This window comes from Thermothelomyces heterothallicus (assembly GCF_042370625.1).
Source record: "Thermothelomyces heterothallicus CBS 202.75 unplaced genomic scaffold P884_scaffold_39, whole genome shotgun sequence".
NCBI lineage: Eukaryota > Fungi > Ascomycota > Sordariomycetes > Sordariales > Chaetomiaceae > Thermothelomyces > Thermothelomyces heterothallicus.
In genome coordinates, this window is record NW_027192600.1 from 1 (window position 1) to 16,982 (window position 16,982).

Below are 16,982 nucleotides of genomic sequence, written 5' to 3' on the forward strand. Positions count from 1 at the left end.
TGATCGCACTTCGATCAAGGCGAGCACCCGAACAATGATCGAAGGATCGCAGCAGCGATCACACGATCGGAACCTAAGGGGAACACTCAGGAATAAGGGAACCAGACAAGTATATTAGATAGCTAGTCACTCATCCTGGTGGACTCTGGAGTTCACCAGTGATAGCAACCGCCCTCACAATTTCAGTACTTCTAGCAGCATCGCACTATTGTGAGAGACAACTCTGTTGTTGTGAACCCTTTGGCTTCACCGAATCCCTCAGACGACTTGCACACTTGTCCCGCATCACTCACCTTCGTCTGAACCCTTTCAGAAGAAGTCTGAGTTGGGTTCGTCACAGTAGGGCGAGGGGTAGCCTTAAGGGCTTCTTTAAGCCCCTTTTTAACTTCCTCGGCTACGAGTTCCTATAGGTTCGGAACCGGGCCTATAATAGTAGTCGTAAGGCCCTATAAGAGCCTATTAGCGAGGTCTAATGCCTTGCCCCGTTTAGGGCTTAGTATAAGGTCGACTAGTTATATAACAAGACCCTTTAGCTCCTTGATATCTAGGGTAGGGCAGGCCTATAGTAGGCCCCCCTTTGATTAGCCCGAAGCTATAGGCCTCCCTACTTAATGGCTTGGCGGTAGGCTTTAAATTGACGTTATATTCAGGGGCGCTAGGTAGTCTGTATGGTGAAAATTTTGACAGTCGTGCGAGGTATAGTCGGATTGTGGTCAGGTCTAGTTCCTACGCCTGCGATGCCTGTTGTACACCCGTAACGGCTCGCGCGCGGTTGAAAGTGGTACCGTTGGATAGCGTTTTTCGAGAGCTTTCTAGCGATGGTAGTTTTGTGTGTTTTGGTGGGGTATTCGCGAAGATATAGGAGAGGCCCCCCTTTAGGGTATATAATAGACTATATAAAATAAGTTTAACAAAGTGATAGGTCTAATATACTTACTATAGTTTAGACTTGTTTATCAATTCTTAATAGTATTATTATTATTACTATTATTTTTAACCATTTAGGTATCTACTTAGAGTAAAAAGATATAATTACTTAACTTAGGTAAATAGTCTCCTATAGCGTTCGAACGCGAATAGTAACGAAGATTGTAGATTCGAACCGGTAGTAGGTACCACTTACTATAGCTCGATGGCTATAAATGACTATAACTCGGACAGGCTATAAGATACGACACCATAGCGGTATTCGTACTATAGGCGGCACTCCTAGACCAACTGGTACGGTCTGTAGAAGTGGTGATAAGATGCGTTGATTCTTCTAAGTGCCAGAGGCACTTGGGGATGCTGTCTAAATATATATCTATGACCCCTGGCTTATCATCCCTGTTGGTGGGTCCGTCAGATCTGACCCACTGACAGCCATATGCTGTAACAGAACACATCTGACCTTGCGAGCGGTTTCTCCAACTTGAAATCACAAGTGCCAATGGAATAATTCCTACAAGCCCCAAACCATGGTAGAAACCCAACACTCGAAAATACCTTAATTACTGGCAAAAGTATGAAAAAGTCACGATCTAGAATGATTACAACAACACGGTACTGCCGACCGATCCTCTCTCCTCCTTGAACTGATTCCCTCAATCATCCCAAGGCACTTTTCTACCTTAATAATTAGATGGCTGTCTTCAGTCCCCTGATGGCCACCATGGCGCCCCAGGCACCAGGATCCGGAGGCAGCTCCTTTCCTTCAGCACCAACACCGACGTAAGTCGCCCGTCCGAGTCTCGGCCTCATGGTCTTGGTCGCCTCCGCTCCGCTTACGGCCGCCGCGACGCCTTCCTCAAAGCTCTGCTTCGCCCGCATCGCCTCCGCAAACGGAATCAGCGTGTCCATGACGGTGCGATCGCCCGCCTTGGCCGGGGTGTAGTGCGCGAGGTGCTGGACGGCGGTTTCCAGCGCCCTGGACCACACGGCGACGGGGCCTTCCGCCTCGGCCAGCGCGCCGTTCTCCTGCACGGCCGTCCGCAGCGACACGAAGAATATGCCCAGGATGCCGCCCAGGGTGCCGCCCATCGTGCCCTCGACGATCTCCTCCAGCTCGGTCAGCACCTCGACCACGGAGCCCCGGGCCGCGATCTTCTTGCTGCCGATGGCGTCGAGCAGCGCGGTCGCGCCCGTCTTGAGCGTGAGGCCGCAGTCTCCGTCGCCCATGACGGTATCCCACCGCGTCAGGTCGGGCTCTGCCGCGATGACCGCCTCGCAAGCCCCGCGCAGCATCCTCTCCAGCAGCGCGGGGTCGATCTTGACATCCCTCGCGTCGTCCACGGCCTTCTTGGACTCCGCCGGCGGCGCCTGGACCAGCTGCTCTGCCCGGGGACGTCTCTGCGGATAGTTCTGGGCCCCGGCGACCGCTTCCCACGCGGTGTCCGTCTTGAGGTCGAGGAAGCCCTTGATCTGCTCGAGGGAGTAGGCGCTGTTGGCGGCGATTCCGGAGAGGTTGAAGATGGAGACGGAGAAGGCCGGCGCGTTGAGGGACGTTTCCAGGCACCCGGCGTACACTCGGACGGGCTGGATGTTCCAGTCCTTCAGGAGTTGTTGGAGAAGCTCGTCGACAAGCCCGCCCAACTCCAGATTCGACATGCCGCCAAAGTTGCTGACGAGCAGCGCGGTCTCGTCCCCGGCCTTGAAATTTACGTAGCCCCGTTCCGGGTCTGTCTCGTCCAGGCAGTACTTTAGGATCTCTTTCACCAGGCCCTCAGCCGTGGGCGCTGGCGTCAGTTTCCTGTATCCCGGCTCATTGTGTGGCCCCGTACCAATCTCGACTTCGTCCTCCCGCAAGGCACCGTGCTCGGTTCGCCCGGGGACGTGGCAGTGGTCGAGGGTCGCAGCGATGCTGACGATCTGGCTGTTGACGGCCGTGCCTAGGTCGTAGAGCTCGTCGAGAGATGCTCCCTCTGCGGCGGCGGCACCGAGGATCTTGAGCACGCCGATCTGTCCAGCGAGGCCGCGCCGGCCAACCAGCGATCCTCCCTTCTTGCCGATCGAGACGTCATCGCCGCAGTTCAGCAACCGGCACGCCTTGCCCTTGGCCTTTGTCTTCTCAGCAGCGAGGCCAAAGTGGAGGCAGTCGCCGGTGTAGTTGGTGATGACCAGCAGGGTGCCCTTATCCGAGGGCACCGCGTCGACGGCTGCCAGGATTTGCTTCGTGCTTGGCGAGGCAAACACGTCCCCGGCCACGGCTGCCGAGAGCATGTTGGTGCCCACGTACCCTGACCATGCCGGCTCGTGACCGGAGCCACCTCCGCTGATAATGCTGACTTTGGAAGGCGAGGAAGACGGGTCGTAGACGACCCGGTTGGTCTCGTCAAGGTTGAGGCGAGGGTTGCTGGCCACGATGCCACGCAGAGCTTTGGGCACGAGCCCATCGAGGGTCGGGAAGAGGTGTCGGTTGGACATGTTGTGGGTGGTGGTATGTAGAGGGTTAATTCCGTGGCTTCAGTGTCCAGCCCCAGGGGACAAGCGAGAACCGGGAGGAGCAGTTCTGAGGGAAGCCCGAGTTATGGCACGCTCAATGAGAAACTAAAGCCAGAGATATACTACTGGCCTCCTTGGGGTCCCCCCCAGCTTCAACCCCCAAGGCTGTGACGCAGCTACCTTGAAGCAACACCAATGGCATACTTGCCGCAAGGGCGGGGCCGGGTACACTCGTGGTCACACGGGGAGGGGCAACGCAGGGCAATGCAAGACGGTTTCGATCCGTCCCCCAGGAATAATATCCGGCTGCCACCCTGACGGTTCTTGGGATTTCCGGAATACCGGGAACGGAATGGCGCCCTGGATAAATGCCGAGCCTCCCACCATGCCATTTTAAAGACAGGGGAATGGCATTCTTTCGATTTCCTTGCGCTGGCAGCTACTGCGAGGGGTCCGATTTATTTTGCTCGAAGCCTCACCATTTTCTTGACAACATGACGGTACCAAAGTGGCGAATCGCCATCGGCTGCGATGTGAGTTTAGGAGCCCTCGAGGAGTTATCTTGTTTCCCGCGCTCATGATTCCACATCCAGGACGCGGGTGTCAACTACAAGAACAAGATCAAGGCCGACTTCGAGGCCGACGACCGCGTGGTATCGGTGATAGACGTCGGCACGGACGACAAGACCGCCTATCCACACATCGCCGCCAAAGCGGCCAAGCTGGTTGCGTCTGGCGAATGCGACCGAGCGCTCCTGATCTGCGGCACCGGGCTCGGAGTGGCCATCTCGGCCAACAAGATCAAGGGCATCCGGGCGGTCACCGCACATGACAGCTTCTCAGTGGAGCGGGCGGTTCTCAGCAACAACGCGCAGGTCCTGTGCATGGGGGAGAGAGTGGTGGGATTGGAGCTGGCCCGGAGGCTAGCCAAGGAGTGGCTGGGGTATGTGTTCGACGAGAGCAGCCCCAGCGCGGCCAAGGTGGCGGCCATTCACCAGTACGAGGAGGGCGAAGGGGGGTTGTCTGGACACGAAGAGGTCCGGGCCTGCTGAGGACACATGTACGGTATGCCCATAGGCAGTAAGTCGAACGAGCGGGACCTTTGAACCTGTTGGGATCGGCAACTTTGGTTCTTCTCATCCGGCATGTGCTGAGCAAACGAACCCGGGCTGTGGTACTCAAGATGCCTTGAATGGAAAGAGCAGAAATGTCGCTGTCGCCGACATGTTGCTATCCTGCAAGATATTTCCTAAACGGGTAATCCGAGACTTCCATGTGGCAACGCGGATCCTCGCGGTTCCCAGGGATCCATCTTAAACCCCGAATTGATATTCTTCAAAAGTTTAGTCCAGACCGCGTCCCAAACTCCATAGCTCTCCACTTGCCCCTCGTATGAGCTGCTCATTTTCATGTTATCCCCGCAAACTAGGCGCATGCTCAGGGTCCCAATTGCCTTGGATAGCTTTGGGGTTAATTAAACAAAACCGGATCGGTCGGACGCACTCCACAGCGGAGAACGAATTACGCATTCGCTGAGCCAGCAGTGCTCTCCGTACAGCAGGTAACTATCCCTATTTCACTACACTTTACAGCCACGCCTCCATGAACGTTATGTACACACAGGCCAGTCCCGTGTGCAGCCAAGCTGCTATGAAGGTCAATAAATCTTGACCATTTACTGTGTTACTGGCAACCACAGAGCTGACACAACTTGGCGCCGGGGAAACCAACTTTCGCTCCCCGTTTCTCTTCCATCCTCTAATTAACTGATCAATCCCATTCGGCTTATTGACGGGCAGAAGACATAACTATCAACAAAGCAACGCAACCGTCGTCACTGACCTAATTAACCTTTTCTTCTTTCTACACTCGTCCAACCTAACTCCCTCTTAATCAACACAACTAATTAAATCAAGAGAGAAAGAAAGCCAAGCATGTCCTTCCCAGCACCTTCGGCAGAACCAAGACGGGAGTACCCAACCGTCTCGGGCCACCGCCCGGTGGTGGGGGTCTCGACGAAGATGTACTTCAGCCACGCGCGGACGACCGCCTTCGTCTCGTCGGTGTTGGCGCTGCTGCGGGAGGCGCCCGGGGCGGCCGCGCTGCTGCGGGACCGGGTGGACGCCTTCGTGGCGCCCGACTTCGTGTCCATCCCGGCGACGCGGGCGGCCGTCGTCGCCGAGGCCGGGGCCGGGGCCGGGGCCGGAGCGAGGCTCGTCGTCGGCGCCCAGGACTGCGCCGCCGCCGACGAGGGCCCCTACACGGGCGAGGTCTCCCCCGCCGTCCTGCGCGAGCTCGGCTGCGGCCTCGCCGAGGTCGGCCACGCCGAGCGCCGCCGCCTCTTCGGCGAGTCCGACGACCTCGTCCGCCGCAAGGCCGCCGCCGCCGCCCGCAACGGCCTCGTCCCCCTCGTCTGCGTCGGCGAGGTCTCCCCGCCGCCGCCGCCGCCGCCGCCGCCGCCGCAGAGGCGGGATTCGCGGGCCGACGGGGAGGCAGGAGCTGAGCTCTTCTCCTCCTCCCCTGGTGTCCGGGAGGCGGCCGAGGAGGTGCTGCGGCAGGTCAAGGCGGTGCTGGACGGGCTGGACGGCGGGGCGGACGTGATACTGGCGTACGAGCCCGTCTGGGCGATCGGGGCGCCCGAGCCGGCCTCGGCGGAGCACGTGAGAGGCGTGGTGAGGCTGGTGAGGGAGAGCGAGGCCGTCCGGGGCCGGCCCGGGAGGACGCGGATCGTGTACGGGGGCGCGGCGGGTCCGGGCCTGTGGGGCCGGTTGGGAGGCGAGGTGGACGGGCTGTTCCTGGGCAGGTTTGCGCACCGGCCGGAGCAGTTTGTGAAGATGCTGTACGAGGTGGCGGGGATGGATTTCCAAGGCTGAATGAAGCTTGTCATACATACCGACAGTCAACATTCGAGCAGATCACGGAAAGCCTATTAGTTATTCTCTCCTCTGCTTTTTCCTATTAATTAACACAAGTGTTTAATTGATCTACATGAGATGACGCAGCGAGAGGGCAGCGGAAAAACAAGTCCGCCATTTCGCTAATTAATTACGCCTAATTAGCTGCTCCGCAGCTTCTTCTTTGGCCGCAGTTCGCCCGCGTAGTTGCGGAAGAACTCGTCAGGTTCGGTCGGGTGCTGGCCCGTGACGTCGTGGAAGGCCGTGGTCGAGATGTAGTTGGTCTTGCCCTCGCGCACCAGGCTGTAGTACTCGAGTATGTACTCCTTCTCGGAGTCATCGGGGTCCGTCTGGGACTTGAGAACCCGCTTGGCCTCGCGTCTGGACCGGGTCAGGATGATGGTTCAAAGAAGATGATAATGATAATACATGTCAACCAACTATCGAGCATCAGGCTCGAACGTGGGACTCACTCGGAAATGTTCTCGAACTCCATGGGCTGACCCAGGGCTTCGCTGGCAGATTCGGCGAGCTCTCTGCCAGCGCAGAGCATCGGTCCGGTGAGCGCAATCATCTGACCCCGGTGCCTGTCGTCGAAACCGTGCGGGCCCTTGCCGGATAGGACGTGGGCGGCCACCAGAGCGACATCCTGGCACCTGTTAATTGGGATGCTTCCAGGTGTATTATTAACTCAATCAACGAAAATTTGAGATTGATTGTCCGGACTTACACCGAGCGCAATCGGGGCAAACTTGTGGTTCTCGCCGATTGGAAGTGGCAGGATGCCCTCATTACGAGCTTGCTCCGAGTAGAGGAGTAGGTTCTCGGCGTAAAAGCCGGCGCTGCGGGACGATTAGCACACTTCCTTGTCCTCGCCAAAAATAAAATAAAATAAAATAAAAAAATAATAAAAAAGAGACGAGCTCCTGGGACTGGGTACCTACCGAATCACGCAGGGGGAATGCGCCAGCGTGGTGCTTGGATCGCCCTTGGCAGCCAGCACGATGCTCTCGAGATCGACGAACTCGCGCAGGCGCGGCTGCTCATCCCGCTCCGCGTAGTCGCAGCCGGCCGAGCTGATGAGCAGCACGTTCGACGCGCCCGCCTTCTTGGCCGCGTTGGTCAGCTCGACCGCGATGTCCAGCTTGTCCTTGTGCGCGGGCGGGACCAGGCAGATGGTGTCGCAGCCCGTCTTCTTGAGCGTGGCCACGACGTCCCGCTCCCGGCCCGGCTTGTGCGGCACGACGACGGCCCCCAGGCCCTGCAGCTCCTTGGCCTTGGCCGAGTTCGGATCCGTTGTGAGGCCCGTCAGACTGTCGATCTGCTTCTTGAACTTTTCGTCCGTGAGGAGCAGCTCGGCGATGAGGAAGCCCGTCTGGCCCTCGACCGCTGTGATGCACACGTTGCGAGACATGGTTTCTCTCAATTGTCTCTTCCTCTTTTTTCCCCCCTTTATTTGAATTCTCTGTTGTTTCTGGTCCTTTTTCGTGTGAGCTTTCAAGTGGGCGATGGTTTAGTCGTTCGAGTTGATGATTTTTGAAATCCACGCAGTAATTACACTCTTGAGATCTGGAGGAGCCGGGAAAGAGAGCAAAAAATGTTTTGAGAACCAAGATCCGGGACGTTGAACTTTCCACGCAGCACTAGGTAAATTACATGCAATCAACAACATGAAGTACGGCCAAAGCGGTTAGTCATGAAGTCATGATGTCTTTGTTCTCTTGTCTACGTCATGATCCCTGTTTCGCAGGCGCTCGACCATCTTACCTTTCCGCGGCTAGAGTCGCTTCGAGTTGTTTTCATCCTGTCTGGTTATGGCTACCAAAAGTGGCTGGCTCTTCACGGCTCTCCACGCAAGTACTCCGTACCATGTCTTCATTTTCAGAGCAGATCACCTGTTCGCACCGTTTCGTTGATTGACCATCCCTCAGAGGGAATAGGTTGGTTGGCTTGGCAACTTTCGGGTACTGTACACGCCGTGTGGGTCCCGTCTCCCGAGACAAGGGATTTCAAAGACAAGGGATGGTAAACCATCTGAGACATGAAAGGGCCGGAAGAGACAACCAGCGTAGGTTCCGGAAGTGGGAGTCGAGTTGTCTGATACGAGCGCGGGAATGATCTTGGTACGATCTATGGTCTCCGGATCGAAGGGAGAACCGAAGCCGAGTGGGTTGACCAGTTGCACCCAAGAACCCTGAATGTTTCAAGGAGTCATCGATGATCTCTACACAATCCGGCAGCAGAGCATTGCAACCAAAAACACGGCGGCCTGGAACGGTCCTGTTCATTAGCACTTTGAGATCCGACGACAAGCATTTACCACTTCCTGGTGACTGAGAAAACCGTAACTGAGTGCTCTATTCTGCTTAAGCTGATTTTGTTCCTCTTCGAAGCCTCTCCTTCTCTTTTCCCAGGCTTGTAAGGTATCCTGAGATAGCCTGCGACGGTTTAGCAAGACTCTTGCCAAGAGGATAGTGTCCCGGAAGCTTTGCAGCGAGGTAGAGACAAACTGAATCGCGCAGCGACTTGACTCCCCTTGGGGACACTTGAGAAAATACTTATAGTTGGGCGCGAGGCCCATATTGATAATCCTACGAATTGTGTCATTATTCCCCAAGACTGAATAAGACATCATGAGTAAGCCCACCTGGCCCGCCCGGAGATGGCGGGAATTGGGGCCAGGGACGAGCCTTCGAGATGGTGAAGGAGCTTCGATTGGCAAATGGAGACGTAGAACTTCAGGCACGACCCAAATCTCGCACATCAATCAACCTTGTGATTCGGTGGAAAGGCCACCCACGCATCGAAACGTGCGCCTCCCAAATTAAATTAATCGCTATATCTTTTCCACTTCCATTCTTGTGGACACCGGTAACTTGCAGTGCCCGGGGTGGAGGGCGCGCTGGCTTGTTAGGAGACCATGACACTGACTAATAGGGATTCCGCCAACTAATAGCAGCTCCAAATCATCCGCAAAGGGCCCCGCCTTAAGTATTGATGCAGCGCATAGCAGCAAACCCTTTTTATAAGCATTACAGCATTTCGATCTAATGCTCATTTCTCAAAAGACTGAGAAAATGAGATGTTATACAGATTACCAAGATGTAGTGTATAAGATATTATATGCAAACAATGAACGTGGTCGAAAATTTTCCGTCCTAGTCCGGGTACTGATCTACGAAATCTGTCTTCCCCTCCATCAAAACGTCGGCATTCAAGCGTACACTCCACCTGACCATGTCGGTCATGGCCTTGTGCCGGAACTTGTCCGGGTGATTTCCGATATCGCTCATGTGGCTCTCGGGCCCGGCCATTCGGTGATGGTGGAACAGGGCCGGTTGCGTCGTCAAGCATTGGCGGCCGGGCTTGCGGCCCTTGACGCCCTCGCAGAACCACCGCAGCAGGAGGTCGTAGCCGGCGTTGACGTCCTTGAGGCCGACCTCGTGGAGGAGCTTCCGCGCGCCCCGCTGGCTGAGCGCGTAGCCGAGCGAGCAGACGCCCTCTTGGACGTGATGGTAGGCCCGGGTGTGCTCGGGATACGTCTCCTTGAGGGTGAAGGGGATGTTAAACGTCCACAGGCTCTTCTTGGGAGCAACCGTCACGTCGTTGCGGCGGATCACGCGTCCCTTCGGGATTGTCTTGCTGCCTTTAAAGGGGAAATGCATGCCGCAGTGGCCAACCCAGAGAAGGTCCCAGTTGTCTCCATACGGATATGTGCTCGGGGGAACGGTGGCCGGGAGTTGGTAAAAGTCCATATCGGGCACCGACTCGGGTGAGTTGTCGGACGGCATGGGATAGGTCGGGTCAGCATATCCGCCGGCGTCGCCGCGCAGCAAAGGTTGCGTAAGTGCGCGAATTGACAGTGCGAAGTCCTGTAGCTGGTCTCTGATCCTCACATCCCAGTCGACGTCGTCCTCGAGGATGAGAGCCGACGTCAAATTCCGACGCACGATTCTGTGGAATCGTGAGTTATTAATCAAACCCAAGGATTGAACATGCGTCGTGACGTACAAAGGAAAGAAAACAAAAGCTCATATATGATAATAATCACAACAAAAGAATACGACGAGCTCCACAAAAAAGGCCGAGAGGATGACTTACTCTCGGACGGCGTTCATGTGCCCGCGCCAACAGCCGAGGACGGGATCGGCAGGGCGTTTGTGGTCGGGCGACGTAGGAATGGCCTTGTCCGGGATGTCTTGGCCCAGGACGCCATCGATGAACTCGACTTGGATATCGCTAAGTGCCGCTTGTAGGACTATGTTATCGCGACGGTCCGACCGGGAAGGCAGGCCGACAACGAATATGTGCTCGAACTAGTGCGCCAAGGCGGTTGGTATGTACTTTGGAGCCCACATCACAACTAGCACCGGCTGCCCTGCAGCCGCATTTGGCCAGCAGGGTAACCAGGGAACGGGAGGCGGGAGAAGCGAAAGGAACAGCCGGGAAATGCCCGCAAACGTAATGTGGATGAGAAGATTCACACTCACGCCAAGGGTACTGTTGCGGATGTCGCGCAGGGAATCGCCCGCGGGCGCCCATCCCTGGTGCGCAACTCGGAATGTCGAGCTCTCAGGGGCTAGGGATCGAAGAAACAGAAAGGTCAGAAGGAGCGCGCTGCCGAAAGCGTACAGAACCCTTCTCGGTACGGGCGGTAAGTTTATTGACTCCATATCCTTCCTTCTCTTTGCTGCTCCGGTAACAGAGAGATGGCAATCAGACACGGAAGTCGGATGCTCTGAGCAAAATTTGCGAGTGGGAGAGTAGTAAGCTTATGTCGCCTGGTCCATCCTCCGTACCGAGGAAATGTCCGCGGCTGATAACTAAGCGCGCTCGACCCGAAATCGCGTAACCCTATCAAGGGGTTCTTGGCTTGGGAGGGTGCCTGTATGTTATATCCATCCGTCCTATACGTACTGTACAGTAAGCAAGGGGGTTTCCGCGCTTCGACAGCCTAGTGGTACTCCGCGCGCACACGCGAATGTCTGTTGGTTCCTGTAAGCAGAGATCCGCAGTGGAGCAGGCGCTACCATGTGTGCCGTGATTGGACTCGCCCGATTAGGACAAGGCCAATCTCGCAACAGGGACTCGGGCATTCACCGTGCCGCACATTCCAGGGTGCAAATCGTACCTGGCGCAAGCCGCTCCCAGAGAGATATGAAGAGCAACAGGCGCACCAGCTGGCAAAGAAAGGCAAAAGGATGGGCGGCGCCCTTTTTCTCTCACGATGGCCCGGCTTGACGCCCTGACCTTTGTCTTGGCCTTGGCGCCTCTGGTGGCCTGCCAATTCTACACGCCGCTCCCGAGCAGAGAGGTCTATCATGTTGGAGAGATCAAAACCATCAAGTACCATACGGAACTCATCAACTACACAATAGTCCTATGGCAGCAGTCAATGGCCGGCGGGTCGGCCGATCCAGGGCCGATCGTCTTCCGTAAGTCGATCTCGACAAAGCGAGATTCCTAATCCACCCCCGTCGCCATTGCCGCATCTAATAGCTCAATGTCCCCCGGGCGTTTCAACCCAAATCATTAAAGAAACCACCAACGGCCCTCAGAGCGAATTCAACTGGACGGTCCAGCTCTACGACTTTGACCTGAAAAAATCTAACACTTTTTTCTTCTGGTTGAAGGAAGGTGGGCCGGAAAACATAGGGGCTACGAAAGGGAAGTTGATGTCGTCCGCCTACTTCTACATCACCGATGCGCCTCTTCCAAAGTCACAATCCTCGCCAACCACCACCAGCTCCTCCTCCTCCTCCGCCTCCTCTTCGGCCGACTCTTCTTCATCCTTCTCTTCCTCCTTGCCTTCGTCAGACACCACGTCGTCCTCGCTCCAAACCGAGCTCTCCACTATGCTCCCCCCAGAATCTTCGGCTTCGAGTCCGACAGGGACAGACAGTTCATCGACATCTGCAGCCACCCAAGACCAAGAAGAAACAGCTACCGGCGCTGCGGGCAGCGAGAGCTCTGGAAGAGGAGGAGGAGGAGATCTCCCGGTTGCCGCCCAGGTAGGGATTGGCGTTGGCGTTTCCATTTTCGGGCTCACGGTCATCGTTTGCGGCATCTTGGGGTTCCGGTACCTGAGGAAACAACAAAAGGTGCTTGCCGAGCTCCGGCAGCGAGTCTCCTCTCAGCCTCCTGACGGTGCCGCCATGTGGAAAATGCAGCAGTACCCATTCGAGTTGGCTGCACCCGACCGTCCCGGACCCCCTCGCGCGGAACTCAGCTAGTGCCCACAGAGTCAGGCTACCGAGGCCGGCAGATGAAGGTCCACCGAGGCCGGGGATGGATTTTGTGATTTTGCTCAACCGGACTTTGGGCGTCCGTGTCACTAGTGTTTGTACATAGACATACGATTTTTCGTTTCGAGCACCCTTCCGCTTTCCTTTTAATACCCTTGACGTTTTTTTTTCCCAGATGGTATCATGTATGTGCTCAGCTATCCGTTGCAGCTAATTAACTACCTAGGTTCCTACCCATGCCGAGGTTTTGGCTGTGAAATTGGCAGAAGAAAAGAGAGAAGAGAGAGAAAAAGAAAAAGGAAAAAACGAAACAGAGAATAGAAACGAGCTTCAAACATCAAATAGCCGATTATTCCTCCAGGTCCTGATGCGTTGGTATTCATCATCAGCGCCATTTTCAATTGCGCATCTCTCCTCGAATCGCGCCTGAAGCCTTCCAATAACCCCTCCTGTGCATTGGGAGAGGTCGTTTAATAACAACCCCTTTCGTTCAGCTTAGCAGACGTTCTCGCATATCGAATCGCGTGGTCCACAGCCAGGGACGAATGCCCAATGCCACTCATCTGCAGGTGGGGAGCAAAAAAAGGAAATCGGCGAGGCGGACCAAGCGTAAGTAGGTCCTTTGCGTACTAATAATTATGTCGACTTGGAACAGCTCCTTGGTACCGGCGATACATAACTGGCGGTGCGATATAGGGTTCTACCGCACAGGACTGTCCAGATAAAATGCCTAATTACATTCCGCATATATTACTCGCAATTTGTGATCGGCTCGCACCACCTTGTTCCAACAAAATTGACAATTGCCGAGGAGGATGACCGCACCTTGAACCAGGAGTCGTGGTTCCCCGCAATGGATCGCAACTATCTTTCGCTCCTAATCTTGGCCTGGGCGTTCATATTGTCGGCGCGCTGGTCCGAAATCATGCGCCTAAGCTGTGATGTCCGCTACCTGACCTCCCAAGCACTCGTGGAGGAGGATGAGGAGGATGACGACGAGAGACAAAAGGCTGTCCATCCAAGTTCAGTCTGGACCGCGTTTTGTCATAAGGCGACGTCCTGTCGTATTATCCGAGGCATCAATGTGGAAGCCGCCGTCGTTCGCCGAAGCTCTCGAGTTCCTCGACAGATTCTGCCTCCGGCACAATCGGCTGCGACCGCCAGAGTGTCATCTCGACCGGCTCCTCACCATGAGTTGCAACATCCACGGCACCGAGTCCATGCTCCTGAATGCCTTCTTCAATCCCAACATTGAATGCAACGCCGTAACTCCTTGGCTACAAGGTGCCCTGACAGCCATCGACTCTTGGTTCTGGCAAGGAAGGCCAAAGAGAAGCAGATGGTCAAAGCGGTACCAAAGACGGATGCGAAGAGAGTGCGAAAGACGAGGGCCATCAACGAAACTTGACTTCCGAATAGCATCAGGCTTTATTAGAGCGAGCCTGGATGCAGCCCAACCTTTCAAGGGTCGAACCTACCTAGTTTTGTCATATTCTCACGAAACTTTCCAGCATCGATGAATGCCACCCCTAATACTGCTACATCCCCAGCATCACTTTCCTATCAGAGAACATCAGACTGTCCAAAGCACAATTACTCGTTGCAGAAGCCGCAGCGTGCACCCTCGACAGCTTCGCGTTGGCCACCCAAAAACTGAAGCAGAGCACAGTGTAGTTAGCTAAGAAGCTCACACCGGAGATGTCTAGAGGAGGGACTGGTTAAATAACCCCCGGCCGCCATTAAATTCGATATGTCGTTATTCTCTAACCATGTTAGTATTAATTAGGGGTAATTACCTATTTACGCTGCCTGATATGATATAACCGTTATAAATCCAAACAGGCAAACAAAGCGTCCAGCTTATTCTCGAAGGCAAGGTAAGCTTTGGCATCAGGCCACCCAAACCTTGCTACAAAAACCTTCGAAAGAAAGGTACCTCTTAGTTATCCTCTACTGAGCCGGTTCCGTCCAGGGAAAACTTTTGACCACTAATTAATCAGAAGAGAACAGTGGGCATCTGAAGGGCGAGGTAATTAAGCTACAGTATTAATTAATGTGCTGAAACTCTTAACGACCGCATTGGTGCGTTTGGTAGTGGGTATGGACCACATGAGCACCTACTATATAACTGACCGAGAGCCGCATTCGGAAGCTCTAGTTTGTGCGCCGAGAAACGAGAGCCGCGATTCTCACTATTCAGGAGCTCAAATAGATGTACGTACATACATGCAGTAATTACTCTAATGTACAATAAGGTTGCACATTAAACCTGCGGGGGGGTTCTCGATAAGCTGATCTTGCGTAGCAGGATTAATAATTACTATTATTAGTGGCAGAAGCAGGCCAATCTTGGTAACAGGGCGAGCTGTAAGAGGCTAATAATTACTGCGCGTGCGGGGAAGACGAGATCCAAGATCGTCAGATGTTCGTCACCCCACCGAGATAGAACCACACAGGGAGGGCTTAATTAGACGGTATTAAAAGACTTGATGACACCGATGACGTCCTCTGTCTCACATAGAACCGATCCAGGGTTGCTGTTTCTTGGAACAAGTTCGAGGCAGAGTATAGCAACACCTACAAACCAAAATCCAAACATCATTGTTTGGTGAAACCGCGGTCATCAAAAAGACGGCGAGGCTTGTCAGCAAACACATGATAAATATGAGTGGCTCGCGGGGCTTGGCTCTGAGGAGCCTTGTCATGACGAGATGCCCGGCCAGCTCGGGAATCTCGCAGCAGATGCGCCCCTCGCTCTCCCGAGCCCTATCAACCTCCCCCCAAGGTCAAAGGCCACGGCCAGCCTCGTGGGAGACGACTCGCTTGAACCCAACCCGCCGCTTAATATTATTACTACAACATGCCGATCAACGCTCGGCCTTCTCCACCACCACAGCATCCCTCTTCGAGGAGAAAGCGGCCCAGGAGCCGCACCAGCCGAAATGGCGGCCGCCTAGCGATCAGGCACTCGAGCAGCGCCCCGTGCTGGTCGTCGGGGCGGGTAACATCGGCCGGCGCGTGGCGCTGGTGTGGGCGTCCAACAGGCGCCCGGTCACCATCTACGACATCTCGCCGGAGGCGCTGCGGTCGGCGACCGAGTACGTGACGGACAACCTGGCGGCCTACTGCGCGGCGCGCGAGACGCACCCGGGCCCCGTGCGGACGACGACGGACCTGCGGACGGCGACGGCCACGTCGGGCGAGCCGGCGCGCGACTCGGCGGCGGCCGAGGAGCTCGCCAGGGCGCCGTGGCTGGCGATCGAGTGCCTGCCCGAGTCGCGGCCGCTCAAGACGTCGGTGCTGGCGCTGCTGGAGCGGTCGCTCCCCGCCGACTGCGTGCTGGCGTCCAACAGCAGCAGCCTGACGACGGCCGAGATGGCGGCCGAGGGCCCGCTGAACCACCCGCACCGGCTGCTCAACACGCACTACCTGATCCCGCCGCGCAACCGCATGGTGGAGATCATGTCGTCCGGGGCGACCGACCCGGCCATCGCCCCCTTCCTCGCGGCCCAGATGCGCCGCGTCGGGCTGGCCCCCGTCGTGGTGCCCGACGGCCTCCAGTCGCCCGGCCTCGTCTTCAACCGCGTCTGGGCGGCCTGCAAGCGCGAGACGCTGGCCGTGCTGGCCGAGGGCGTCGCGCGCCCGGCCGACGTCGACGCATTGTTCCGCGACTTCTTCCACGCCGAGAAGGGCCCGTGCGAGCGCATGGACGAGGTCGGCCTCGACACCGTCGCCCGCGTCGAGCAGCACAACCTCGAGCGCGCGCCGGGGCTCGGCAGCGAGGGCGTGCTGCGCTGGCTGCGCGACAACTACGTCGACAAGGGCAGGCTCGGCGAGAAGACCGGCGACGGCCTGTTCACCGAGGCCGAGAGGGCTCGGCTGAGGGAGGAGCACGAGCGAGGGAGGCATGAGAACGTCGAGGAAACAGCCGGCGCATGAATAGATTGCATGTTTTTGTTCTTCTTGCTTTAATTATTATTCCTCTTTCCATTTATTCCCATCGGTTTTCTTTTCTTTCTGGTGCCTTTTTTCTTCCTTTTTCTCGGGTATTAAGGATTTCCTTCATTCGAGTTCGGCATTCGTGTACTAATTAATAGTTAGTTACCTTAGGCATTGGTCGTCGAAGATCTTACCTGAAAGGTTTGTAAATTGAAGGCAGAGACGAACTGTTGCCAAGTAACGCCAGTCAGAGAGACATCAAAATTTCTTGCTGTGTCGTAGTTATTGAACGACCAAAGGCGTGACCGCGGTTGTGGAAGGCTCGACGAAGGCGTGGCCTCTCCGACTGCAAGCTGTAGCTTCAAGTAGGAAAGGTAATTAGTTAAACAAGATATTCCCATCATCTGTGCACACTGCACACACTAAAAAACAGTTCCCAGTTCCGCAACTCCTCTTGATCACATCACTCCAGTGACACCATTCC

At 55.8% G+C, this 16,982-nt stretch overlaps 7 protein-coding genes across 7 annotated transcripts; 4 read left to right on the top strand and 3 right to left on the bottom strand.

Annotated features, from left to right (window-relative positions):
• Nucleotides 1-1,474: 1,474 nt before the first annotated feature.
• Nucleotides 1,475-3,420, bottom strand: P884DRAFT_251892 (dihydroxyacetone kinase). Its single transcript, XM_069440709.1, has one exon. The coding sequence runs from the start codon at nucleotides 3,400-3,402 to the stop codon at nucleotides 1,618-1,620; it is 1,785 nt and encodes a 594-aa protein (XP_069293570.1). The 5' UTR covers nucleotides 3,403-3,420; the 3' UTR covers nucleotides 1,475-1,617.
• A 494-nt stretch (nucleotides 3,421-3,914) lies between these two features.
• P884DRAFT_273234 (Ribose/galactose isomerase-like protein) lies at nucleotides 3,915-4,472 on the top strand (the record flags this gene model as incomplete). Its single annotated transcript, XM_069442574.1, has 2 exons — nucleotides 3,915-3,953; nucleotides 4,014-4,472. 2 exons carry the CDS (start codon nucleotides 3,915-3,917, stop codon nucleotides 4,470-4,472), a joined length of 498 nt encoding a protein of 165 aa, XP_069293571.1.
• Nucleotides 4,473-5,075: 603 nt separating this feature from the next.
• Nucleotides 5,076-6,420, top strand: P884DRAFT_288051 (Triosephosphate isomerase-like protein). The gene is made up of 2 exons (XM_069443916.1): nucleotides 5,076-5,846; nucleotides 5,925-6,420. Exons 1-2 carry the CDS (start codon nucleotides 5,355-5,357, stop codon nucleotides 6,291-6,293), a joined length of 861 nt encoding a protein of 286 aa, XP_069293572.1. The 5' UTR covers nucleotides 5,076-5,354; the 3' UTR covers nucleotides 6,294-6,420.
• A 55-nt stretch (nucleotides 6,421-6,475) lies between these two features.
• On the bottom strand, nucleotides 6,476-7,728 carry P884DRAFT_273236 (uncharacterized protein; the record flags this gene model as incomplete). Its single annotated transcript, XM_069442575.1, has 4 exons — nucleotides 6,476-6,695; nucleotides 6,788-6,963; nucleotides 7,045-7,156; nucleotides 7,259-7,728. 4 exons carry the CDS (start codon nucleotides 7,726-7,728, stop codon nucleotides 6,476-6,478), a joined length of 978 nt encoding a protein of 325 aa, XP_069293573.1.
• Nucleotides 7,729-9,284: 1,556 nt separating this feature from the next.
• On the bottom strand, nucleotides 9,285-11,161 carry P884DRAFT_232380 (glycosyltransferase family 25 protein). The gene is made up of 3 exons (XM_069439852.1): nucleotides 10,805-11,161; nucleotides 10,416-10,630; nucleotides 9,285-10,268 (listed from the first exon to the last, which is right to left on the bottom strand). Exons 1-3 carry the CDS (start codon nucleotides 10,985-10,987, stop codon nucleotides 9,473-9,475), a joined length of 1,194 nt encoding a protein of 397 aa, XP_069293574.1. The 5' UTR covers nucleotides 10,988-11,161; the 3' UTR covers nucleotides 9,285-9,472.
• Nucleotides 11,162-11,541: 380 nt separating this feature from the next.
• P884DRAFT_303464 (uncharacterized protein) lies at nucleotides 11,542-12,547 on the top strand (the record flags this gene model as incomplete). The annotated part of the gene is made up of 2 exons (XM_069445030.1): nucleotides 11,542-11,749; nucleotides 11,853-12,547. The coding sequence occupies 2 exons, from the start codon at nucleotides 11,542-11,544 to the stop codon at nucleotides 12,545-12,547; spliced, it is 903 nt and encodes a 300-aa protein (XP_069293575.1).
• Nucleotides 12,548-13,641: 1,094 nt separating this feature from the next.
• P884DRAFT_332804 (3-hydroxyacyl-CoA dehydrogenase) lies at nucleotides 13,642-16,897 on the top strand (the record flags this gene model as incomplete). The annotated part of the gene is made up of 2 exons (XM_069445812.1): nucleotides 13,642-13,843; nucleotides 15,456-16,897. The coding sequence occupies 2 exons, from the start codon at nucleotides 13,642-13,644 to the stop codon at nucleotides 16,496-16,498; spliced, it is 1,245 nt and encodes a 414-aa protein (XP_069293576.1). The 3' UTR covers nucleotides 16,499-16,897.
• Between the last annotated feature and the right edge of the window lie 85 nt (nucleotides 16,898-16,982).